This window comes from Nicotiana tomentosiformis, chromosome 4 (genome assembly GCF_000390325.3).
Source record: "Nicotiana tomentosiformis chromosome 4, ASM39032v3, whole genome shotgun sequence".
NCBI lineage: Eukaryota > Viridiplantae > Streptophyta > Magnoliopsida > Solanales > Solanaceae > Nicotiana > Nicotiana tomentosiformis.
In genome coordinates this window covers 121,867,915-121,880,078 of record NC_090815.1, presented here as the reverse complement: position 1 = coordinate 121,880,078, position 12,164 = coordinate 121,867,915, and the positions used below count along the sequence as shown (strand labels likewise).

At 41.1% G+C, this 12,164-nt stretch overlaps 1 protein-coding gene across 1 annotated transcript; it reads left to right on the top strand.

Annotated features, from left to right (window-relative positions):
• Positions 1-11,270: 11,270 nt before the first annotated feature.
• On the top strand, positions 11,271-11,657 carry LOC138910469 (uncharacterized). The gene has a single exon (XM_070201712.1). The coding sequence runs from the start codon at positions 11,271-11,273 to the stop codon at positions 11,655-11,657; it is 387 nt and encodes a 128-aa protein (XP_070057813.1).
• Positions 11,658-12,164: the final 507 nt, after the last annotated feature.

Below are 12,164 nucleotides of genomic sequence, written 5' to 3'. Positions count from 1 at the left end.
GGAGAAATTTAGCGAATGGGCTCATAGAGTGGATGATCCATTTCGTTCCTTTTTCGATGTTGTGGACTCGTCCGCCTTGGAAGCCTTTTTTGGGTTGGGCGACCTGGAAGTGCCGAGAAAGGATCCGTCTTCAGAGGTCGGCAGACTGAACTCGAGTCCAAAGTTAATCAACCAGTTCCCCGCACCGAGTGTTGATCCTGGCCGAAAGAGGTCGATAATCATCATTGTCCCGGAGGATGCCTAGGTTCTTTCTGCTCCAGTGGGAGTAGCGAGCTACCTCCGATGCCTGGTAACCGAAGAAGACCAAGAGAAAATGAATGAGGTGGACGTTCTGTGCCTTTTCAACGAAGCACAGTAGGCGCTGAATCAGGAAATGCATCATTATGCTTTTTCAAACTTTGACTTAGTTTTTGATATTTCTCATATTTTCTTCTTTTACTCTTTTGTAGGCCTCGGTACTTCATCATGAAAGCTTTCTTTGGTACCAGGCTGAGGTTAACCAGCTTGATCTTGAGGTCAAGGAGCTTGCCGATAAAATATATATATATAAGCTTCTCAATGAGCAACACGAAGGGGCCATCAAGGACCTTTAGGCCAGGCTGGATGAGGCTCAGAGGGAAGCTTCGAACCTGAGGCGGGAACAAGTCGATTTGGTCGAAAAGGTAAAGATTTTTGAAGTTAGCAATGAAGACTTAGCCATGACGACTAATGACCAACCCTCACAGGTTCCGCAGAAGATTGACCAGATCGACCAACTCCGAGCTAAAATGAATGAGGTCCAAGCCATGGCTGATGGTTGGAAGAGCGAAATAGACCGGCTGGCTTCGAAGAACGAAACCGCCCAGGCATAACTGGTATCGGTAGAGGTTCAAATCTAGGTGGCGAAAGGAAAAGCCAACAAGCGGTCCCAGTTGAATGATGAACTCTGATCGCAATTGAGTTCAGCTCCGGTAGAGCGGGACACCCTCGGTAAAGAATATGAATCTATAAAGTCTCAGATACGCACAACCTCCGCCGATACTGAAGAGATGGTGGACAGTATAGGGCTGATGTCAAAGCAGTCGAGGCTTGCCTGAAGACTACTGTTGAGTACGTGAGGCGGCTATCCCGGAGGGAGACCCTCGTAGAGATCCATGCACGAGGCTTTGACCTATCGGCCGAGATCGAGGAGGTGAAGAGACTTGAGGTCAAGGTCAAGACTTTGGTAAACCCGAAGATGAAGGAAGCTCTGAGGGCTCCGAAGAACCCCGAAGGCCCCGACGGCTCTAGTGACGAGGCAGGTTCTGGTGAAGATCAGACGTAGATGCCTTAGTATTTACTGTCTTTGTTTTTGTATCTTGTACATTTATTTTGTTGAGGCCGTTTTCATTGGCCTTTGTAAAGACATTCCGGAATGTAGTAATCAAATGCCTTAGCATGGAATCAAACTTAGTAATAAGTCATTTTTCGGAGGTCCGAACATGACTTGTCCCCGATGTAAGTTTTACTTGAAACGTATGGGGGCTCGGAGTGATTGGAAGCTTTCCCAAAGATGATTATTTAAATGCTTTTAGTTTATATCTTTGCTGAGGGTAGCCTTCGAACAGGTTTGGAATTTTGTTGAAGGCCTTATGTTTTGATTACAGGCTTCGGACGTTTCTGAACCATTTTTAGGGCGGCCATAGCCTTTTAGGTTTGGGCACTACCTACTAGGTCCTGTGACTCTGGGTTTCGATAACCCGAGTCGCCTGAACTTATCTCGGACGGCAGTCCCCGAGTGGGGGTAGCCCTTTGGGCTCGGATAAGGGTGGCCCTTGGGCTTTATAGTTCCTGGGTAGGAATAGCCCTTAGGCTCGATACTTTTAAGAAGCAAAAAATGTTTGTTAGCAAGGTAGAAACTATCTTTCATTTCTGTGTGTAACGTACAAGATTGTAAGTGTGTAGAAGCTCGTATTATGGCCGAGGTGACCTATGAGGGCACGATTCATTTGATCGTTTGACCCTTACAATAAATCCTAACCAATGAGCCTAGACTGTTTCAGCACAGAGTTTCCTTCCTTGCTAAAAATCCTGACCCGAGGGTGATAGCACCCAATATTTGAGGTTGATCTTTGAGTGGGCTCGGATACTGTTGATGTGACCATTGACTCCGATTTAAAACCGGTCTTAGACTTTAAGTTAGCACGATTTATTGTTGCCTCGTTAAAAACCTTGCCGGAAAACCCATTTGGGACAAAAATGATTAAAGGAAAAAAGAGTGCAATGCGTGCTTTCAGACCTAACCGTTACATTCTCTTTTGGCTATTGCCTGCAAGTGTTAGCCCAATTCGTAATATAAAAAATAAAGTGAAAGAGGTCGTACCATAGAAATAGTATCGTTTTAAGTGAGTCATGTTCCAGTTGTTTGGTAGTTGTGCGCCATTTCCTGATTCGAGTTTATACGTACCTTTACCAGTAATCCCGGCAACTCTATATGGACCTTCCCAGTTCGGTCCTAGCTTCCCTTCGTTCAGGTTTTAGGTGTTTTGTGTTACTCTTCTTAACACCAAGTCCCCAATGTTGAAGTGTCGGAGGTTGGCTCTTCGTTGTAATATCTTTCTATCCGCTGCTTTTGGGTGGCCAACCGGATTAGAGCGGCCTCACGCCTCTCATCCAGTAGTTCTAGGCTCATGCTCATGGCCTTGCCGTTTGATTCTTCGGTAGCATATCAGAACCTGAGGCTCGGTACCCCCACCTCAATCGGTATTAGTGCTTCGGCACCGTAGACCAACGAAAACGGAGTGGCCTCAGTACTGGATTTTGAGGTTATGCGGTATGCCCACAAGAATTCGGGCATGATTTCTTTCCATTTTCCTTTGGCGTCGGTCAACCTTTTCTTAAGGTTTTGGAGGATTGTTTTGTTCGTCGACTCCGCATGTCCGTTCCCACTAGGGTGATAGGATGTTGACAAACTCTTTTTGATCTTATAGCCATCGAAAAATTTGCTTACCTTGCTGCCAATGAACTGCTTCCCGTTATCCCACACTATCTCGTCGGTATACGGAACCAACATATTATGTGGTCCCAAATAAAATCGATGACTTCTTTTTCCCGGACCTTTTCAAACGCTTGAGCTTCGACCCATTTAGAGAAATAGTCAATCGTAAATAGTATAAATTGAGCCCTACCGGGTGCTCATAGTAGGGGACTGATGATGTTCATTCTCCATTTCATGAACGGCCAAGGCGACAGGACCGAGTGTAGTAATTCCCCAAGTTGGTGGATCATTGGTGCGTGCCTCTGACAGCCGTCGCATTTTCGCACAAAGTCTTTCACATTTTTCTCCATATCGATACGGTAATAGCCAACTCTGATTATCTTACGAACCAATGATTATGCCCCGAATGGTTTCCGGATGTGCCCTGGTGAACTTCCCTCAAACATATTCGGTGTCTCTCGACCCCAAGCATATGGCGAGTGGGCCATCGAACGTTCTTCTGAACAGAGTATTTTCGAATAGTCTATATACTTGTTTCTCCAGTCCCAAGTTAAACTTGTTGAGTTAATCTAGGTATGGCTTTCTTCCACTACTAATTTCATGAGTTATACGGCCGTTCCCGAGCTGAACTCATCATTATCAACCGACGACCCCAAGTAAGACAGAGCATCGGCTTCGCTATTTTGATCCTGGGGCACGTGTTTTAGGGTCCATTCTTTGAATCGATATAGCGTTACCTATAGTTTATCAAAGTATCTTCGCATTCGTTCCTCTTTCACTTTGAATTTCCCATTGACTTGATTTACCACGAGAAGGGAATCATATTTAGCTTTGATCGCTTTGGCCCCCAGGCTTTTAGCCAATTTGAGACCTACAATCATAGCCTCATATTCGACCTCATTGTTAGTCAATTTCACTGTTCTAATAGATTGCCTAACTATATTACCCCGTAGGCGGCTTCAACACGATGCCGAGTCCGGACCCCTTTGCGTTCGACGCACCGTCCGTAAAGAGGGTCCTGATTCCCAAGAATGTCCCCGAGGTTAAAAACAAATCCTTTTAGACTTCATGTATTAAGGCTGGCGTGAAGTCGACCACGAAATCGGCCAAAATTTGGGATTTGATAGTTGTTCGGGGTCGATATTCGATATGGTACCCGCTAATTTCCACGGTCTATTTGTATAATCATCCCGAGAGCTCGAGTTTATGCATTATGTTTCTCAATGGATAAGTAGTTACGACACATATGGGATGGCAATGAAAATATGGCCTTAACTTCTTGGAGGCGCTTAGCAAAGCGAGCGCCAATTTCTCCAGGTGAGGATACTTTGTTTCGGCCTCGCCTAGAGTCCTGCTAACATAATATATAGGAAATTGTGTACCTTCTTCTTCCCGGACTAAGACTCCACTTACCGCTATCTCGGATACCACTAAGTACAGATACAACTGCTCGTCTGCCTTCAGAGTATGAAGCAAATGTGGATTCGAAAGGTACTGTTTGAGTACTTCCAAAGCTTGCTGGCACTTTGGGATCCACGAGAAGTTATTCTTCTTATTCAATAACAAGAAGAACTGATGGCTCTTATCGGAGGACCTTGAAATGAATCGAACCATGGCGGCTATGCGCTCGGTTAGCCTTTGAACGGCCTTGACATTGTCTACCACGGTGATGTCCTCTATATATTTGATCTTGTCGGGATTGATTTCGATCCCCCGGTTGGACACCATAAATCCAAGGAACTTCCTGAACCCAATCCCGAATGCGCATTTCTCCGGATTCAGCTTCATATTGTATTTCTTCAGTATGTTGAAGGTTTCCTGCAAATGTTCCAAATGGTCCTTTGCTCGCAGGGACTTAACTAACATGTCGTCAATGTAAACCTCCATTGATTTTCCTATTTTCTCTTTGAACATCCGATTTACTAGGCGTTGGTAAATGGAACCAACATTTTTTAGTTCGAACGGCATTACGTTACAACAATAGGCACCGTATTTAGTGATGAAGGAAGTCTTTTCTTGGTCACTCGGGTCCATCCAAATATGGTTGTACACGGAATAGGCATCGCGAAAGCTGAGTATCTCGTGGTCGATCATCGCATCGATCATGCAATCGATGTTAGGCAAAGGAAAAGAATCCTTAGTGCATGCCTTATTCAAGTCTTTGTAGTTTATACACATTCTTAATTTGTTTTCCTTTTAAGCACTACCACTACGTTAGCTAACCAATCCGGGCACTTAACTTCCCGAATGGAACCTATTTTAAGGAGTTTGGATAACTCGTCTTTGATGAATGCATGCTTGACTTCGGACTGAGGCCTCCTCTTCTGTTTAACTGGGTGGAACTTCGGATCCAAGCTCAGCTTATGAGTAGTTATTTCTGACGGGATCCCTGTCATATCAAGATGGGACCAAGCGAAACAATCTATGTTAGCTATAAGGAATTCAATGAGTTTTTTCCTGGGCTAGGGAGTTAGCCCTGTGCCCAGGTATACCTTCCGATCGGGCAAGTGGTCGACCAGTATGACTTGCTCCAGCTCCTCGACCGTTGATTTGGTGGCATCGAAATTATCAGGGGCTATGAATGACCTAAGGACTCCGTAATCATCATCCTCGCATGTCTCCTACTTCTCTGGTTCAGTCGGAGCCGGTCGCGATAATTGCTATTTGGTTTCTTTCCTTGTAACCAAACTCGGGTCCTTTGATATCGAGAGTGCGGATATCGGGGTCACCTCATCGACCGCGAACATTTCTTTTGCGGCTGGTTGTTCTCTGTACACTGTCTTGATCCCTCCCGATGTGGGGAATTTTAAAGCCTGGTGTATTATCGAGGGTACAACCCTCATGTTTGTGAACTCATGGCCTTCTGAATAGAGCATTGTATCTCATATCTCCTTCGATCACATAGAACTTTGTTTCCTGAATGGTTCCGATAGTGTTTACCGGCAAGGTTATCTCCTCTTTAGTAGTTTCACATGCCATGTTAAATCCGTTTAAAATGTTACATTTCGCATTTTCTTACGTTAAAGTTTCGTCGCAAGTTAATCGACATAGGCTCGGGAATGAGATTATTTTTGAGGTTATAAGTATTTATGCTATTTATAACAAGTGATAAGTAAGTTTCGTGAAGGTTAGAGGGTAAATAAATCAAAGAAGATGAGTTTCATTGAAGGTTGTCAATTTGGGATAAAATACGGTCCAAGCTATAATACCCGATATTTATGGACTAGTGTCATACAAGGTACCACATGGCCATGATAGTAAGGTATATAAAGTGTGTTAAAAGTGATTAATATTTTAAATAAATTAGGATATTACCTAATTATGTAGATAATTGGTTAATGTTTGATTTTTAGTAAGAGATTAACAAGGTAATTAGAATTTGTGGATAAGCTTAATAGAGACATCACCCCAACGTGGCAGCAAGGGGTTTATTTGCTAAGACCAAAGAGTGATTCTTTGGCTAGGTGGCTACGTGGAATATTTAGGGGATGTTGGCAAAGTAATCCTTATCAAGTGGGCCCCATAATCACTATGATAAGAGACCTCCCTAATTCATTAAAGGGAGATGGATATATCTACAAAGTAACGGATGAAAGCTTCAACAAAATTCATATGAAATTATCTTATGTAATAGCAATGTGACTTACAATTCTAAGGGAGCCCAGTATAACCTTTCTCAAGAATATCATACAAATTTTTTCCTACTCCGATATTACTGTTATGTGTTTTGTCGTGATTGACGTGTGTTAGAGGGATTGTCAAGAGAATCGGCTCAGGTATGTTAAGGCTATCCCTTATTTACATTTGGCATGATCCATATGATACAAACTAAACGAGAAAACGCACAACTTTCATAAATTGCTCTATTAATAGAAGTACTAGGAGCGCATATGTTCTTGATTCCCCATGTGTCCTATTATTATATCATCTGTTCACGGGTTTTAGAAAAATACGTAAGTTGATAAAGTTTATCCGAGAGATCTTATTGACTTACTTCATTATGCATTGTATTCATTTATACATGTACATTGACCCATGACCAGATGGCATTATATACGCGTATATTATATGTATATGGGATATGGGGAAAGGTTACAGCGTTATATACGCACCACCACCTGATTAGTTGGTATACGTTGATGATTTAATCCACAGAGGCCGAGATGATATGATGGGATGCCCTAAGAGACTTGATGATGCTATGTACACATATACCTATACATGATACGACATTTATAAACACATGAATGACTTTATAAATATTTCAGGATTCACAAAGTTATTTTGACTTACAGGCGGATTCCTTTACTCCATGTTTCTTTTATGTTTTTATACTGGTTTTATGCCTTACATACTCGGTACATTATTCGTACTGACGCCCCTAATTCCTGGGGCCTGCGTTTCATGCCCGCAAATACATGTAGACAGGCTAACGATCCCCCTTTGTAGGATCCTTGATCAGCGAGAGTTGGTGTGCTCCACTTTATCCGTAGCTGTTATTGATTTTGGTACGCTATTTTTGTATGTATATATGGGTATGAGGGTGCCCAGTCCCATCTTTCATATAGTTGTACACTCTATTAGAGGTATGTAGACAGTCATGTATAGTTGGATAGTATGTGGCCTTGTCAGCTTCGAGTTTTGGATATATAGTTGTCTATAGTAGCCTTGTCGGCTCGCCCTACCGTATTCCGCATGTGTATATATATATGTCTTTTGGACATATTTTCCTCGCGTATGTTATTCACGTGATTCAGCAGTTTATTGACATATGTTAGTCATGACCTACCCTTCATTCATGTTAATATCTTAGACGCAAGCTTAGGGGTATTCGACAGGTAGGACTCGGGCACTCGTCATGGCCTATCGGTTCGAGTCATGACAAAAGTGGTATCAGAGCAGTTCTGTCCTAGGGTTGTCTACAGACCGTGTTTAGTAGAGTTTTGTTTATGGGTGTGTTGTGCACCACACTTATAGACAGGAGGCTACAAGATATTTAGGATGGTTACTTTTCTTTCTAATCTAGATTGTGCGATAGAACTGAGTCGTAAGTTTTCACTCCTAATCTTTAACTTATTTATGTTCTTAGTGATGCCTATTACTACTAGACGACAGGCGCCAGCCGCTAGCATGGGTCAGAAAGCTACGAAAGTGTTAAAAGGAGATATAAGCTCCACTATGGAGTCAGACCCATCGAAGATCATGGGTTCTATTAAGGAGGATCCTTCCGAGGATCCATATGAGTCATCCGTTCGAGTAGTTTCGATTTTGTCGGTAGCAAATGGGGTGAGAGGAGTTCCAACCTCACCAAGGCCCTTAGTTTCATTATCAGGGCCTGTTGATCAGGGTATAAGAGGAGTGGTGCACGGATTGGCACAACCAGATTTACCCCAGGCTCAAAACTATGTTAGGGTATTTATAGACACCAGCTCTTCTGAGGTTCCAGATAGTCCGAAGTTTTCGGAGTCCGTCAATCAAGGTTCGTCTATGTATGTCATGGGATATGCAGAGGAAGAGGAGAGTAGTCGAGCCAAGAGGAGGAAGGTAGCTGATAAGGATATAAAGATTCTGCTTTGAAGTGTGTCTGATTGAGGCTCTCATTAGGGGTGTGCATGGACCGGGGTGGTTCGGATTTTATCAAAACCAAACCAATTATATCGGTTTGGATTGGTTCGGTTTTATCGGATTTTTCGGGTTTTTCGGCTTTTTTTGTTATATGAATATTATTTCAATCTTGCATTATTAAAGATATAGATAAAGTTTTGATAAGTGAATATATATTTACTAAAAATTAAAAAAAACATATGATCTATTAAAGTGATCTTATGGAAGAATTGTTTTTAGTAACACATAATAGTTTATTTTCTTAGTCGTCTACCAATAATATTTGGTTGATGTATGCTTTCAGGGTTAACCAAATTTAATAATTAAACATAAAAATCAATATGATACCTAAATAATAATATGTTCTATGTAATTTTAGATTATCGAAATACCACTTAAAATTCGAAAAACATATAATAAATCTTGAAATATGATATATGAAAGAACAAAGAAATGATGAAAGTGATACAATCTATTGTTTAAAGTAAATAAAAATGAATGCACTTTATAGTTCTATTAAATATTATATTCCATGAGAGAATTTCAAATATTTCAGGACATTGTTAAATAAAATTCTATATAAAGTCTTAAAATTATATATAAAAAATTATATATATTTATATGTCGGTTTGGTTCGAGTTTTTTTACTCAATACCAAACCAAATCAAACCAAACCTAGTCGAATTTTTTAATCGATTTGGTTTGACTTTTCGATTTGGTGCAGTTTTTCTGCTCGGTTTGTACACCCCTGGCTCTCATATAGGACGAGGCGAGGACCCTCTACTGTAGGCTTCCTCCAGATATCAACTTTTGGTTAGTGAGCTCCACTTCTTCCTGGAGTATTACCAAGTCAAGGTTATGTATATGTTATGTTATTTTATGAGGACGTCAGGAGCCCTGTCCCAACTTATATATATTATGGTCATGCTTTCTTAGAGGTTTTGCAAACAGTATCCTATGTATAGTTTTGGGTATGACATGTCTACGGCCTTGTCGGCCCCTATGTATCTATATAAACTTTGTTTTAAAAAATTAGTTATGCGAGTTATATATATATATATATATATATATATATATATATATATGGCTTGTAATGGCCCGTGATAAGTTGATAATAAACAAGGATAAAGTATGTGGCACTCAGTTGAGTAGACGGGTGAATAAGTGACGATCAAGAATAAGTACCCGCTCCCGAGGATTGATGATTTATTTGATCAATTGCAAGATGCCAAGTGTTTCTCGAAGATAGACTTGAGGTCCAGGTACCATCAGGTAAGAGTTAAGGAGAAATATATTCCGAAGACAACATTCAGGACCAGATACAGGCACTTTGAGTTTCGTGTTATGTCATTCGGTTTGACCAATGCCCTAGCAGTATTCATGGACTCGATGCACTGTGTGTTAAGACCCTTTCTAGATATGTTCGTGATTGTAGTTATTGATGATATATTGGTTTAATATCGTTCAGAGACTGAGCATGCAGATCATTTGCGTACTGTGCTCAAAGTTCTACAAAAAAGGGAAGTTGTATGCAAAATTCTCTAAAAGTGAATTCTGGTTGAATTATGTAGCTTTCCTAAGACCCATTTGCCCAAGCCTATTAGTGGGGTCATATAAACATAGATATATCTCAATTGCACTTAGAAAATAATTCATAATCCATCTCTCTCTATTGCAACGTGAAGAAGCTTCAAAATATCAGCCCAAGATCTCTCTTAAAGTTATCCTAGGGTTCAAGACCAAATCTACAAGTTGGTAAGGTGATTTCTCTCTTAAGATCAAGATCACCTAGTTATCTCTCTAGTTTGTGGTTTGGGGTAAAGAGCTTATTTGAGCTTGAAGTAAAGCTTAGTTGGATAAGTATTCTTGCTTCCAATTTAAGGTTTAACTTCTCCTATGTGTATTTAAGATCATCTATGTATATCTAGTTGATTTGATAAAGGAAACTTGTGAAGTAAGTTGAACTTCATGTTGAAGTGTTGTAGTTACTGGATTATTTGGAGTTGAAATCTTGATGTTTTATGGATGGAAATCAGTAGAAATAACTTAAGAATACCATTGCTATTGTGGTTGATGTGTTTGGAAGAAGAGAAGGCTTGGAAAGTGCAAGTTAGAACTTGGTTCAATAAAGACTTGGCCTAGACCCACGACCCCGGCAGAGATTCGTAGCTTTCTCGGTTTGGCAAGTTATTACAGGAGATTTGTAGAGGGATTTTCTTCTCTTTCAACACCATTGACAAAGTTGACTCAGAAGGGAGCTAAGTTTCAGTGGACTGATGCTTGCGAACGGAGGTTCCATGCATTGAAGGACAGATTAACTTCAGCACGGGTTCTAACACTCCTAGAGGGAAGCGATAGTTATGCTATCTATTGCGATGCTTAGGGCGTTGGATTGGGTTGTGTACTGATGCAGCATGGTAGGGTTGTAGCTTATGCTTCTAGACAACTAAGAAAGCACGAAAAGAATTACCCGACCCACGATTTAGAGTTAGCTGTAGTGATTCATGCACTAAAGATATTGAGGCATTACTTGTATGGCATTCATGTTGATATATATACGGATCATAAGAGCCTTCAGTATATCTTCAAGCAAAAGGAATTGAATTTATGCCAAAAGAGATGGTTGGAGCTACTGAATGACTATGACGTTGATATTTTATACCATCCGGGGTTGGCGAATGTAGTAGCTGATGCCCTCAGCCGTAGATCTATGGGTAGCCTGTCATATTTACATCCAAAGAAGAGTGGAATAGCCCATGAGATTCATCAGCTAGCCAGTCTTGGAGTTCGATTACTCGACTCATGTGATACCGGAGTTACAATTCATGACATGTCAACATCCTCTTTAGTAACTGAAGTGAAGGTTCGCCAGTACGAGGATCATGTGTTAACTCATTATAGAGATACAACCCCTCAGAAGAAGAAGACACCACTTAAGATTACAGGAGATGGGGTCCTCAGATATCGAGGACGATTATTTGTCCCTAATGTTGCTGGGTTGTGCCGGCAGGCTATGGGAGAGACTCACTATTCTCATTATTCTATCCATCCAGGAGGAACAAAGATGTATCACGATATCAGGGAAATATATTGGTAGGACGGAATGAAAAAGGATATAGTGGAGTTTGTTGCTCAGTGCCCTAACTGTCAGTAGGTTAAGATTGAGCATCAAAATCCGGTGGACTATTGCAGGCTATAGAGATTCCGACTTGGAAGTGGGAAGTAATTAATATGGATTTCATCATAGTCTTACCTCGTACCCAGTGTAAGTTCAATTTTATATGGGTGATTGTTGATAGACTTACAAAATTAGCCCATTTTCTATCTCTTAGGACTACATATTCCGCAGAAGTTTATGCAAGGCTTTACATTAAGGGGATATTACAACTTCATGGTGTCCCTTTATCTCTTATCTCGGATGGAGGTGCTCAGTTTATGGATAATTTTTGGACGTCCTTCCAAAAAGGATTAGGGACTCAGGTAAGTCTTAGTATAACATTTCATCCCCAATCACACGGGCAGGCTGAGCGTACTATTCAGATACTCGAGGATATGTTACGGGCTTGTGTGATAGACTTCAAGGGTAGTTGGAATGATCAACTGC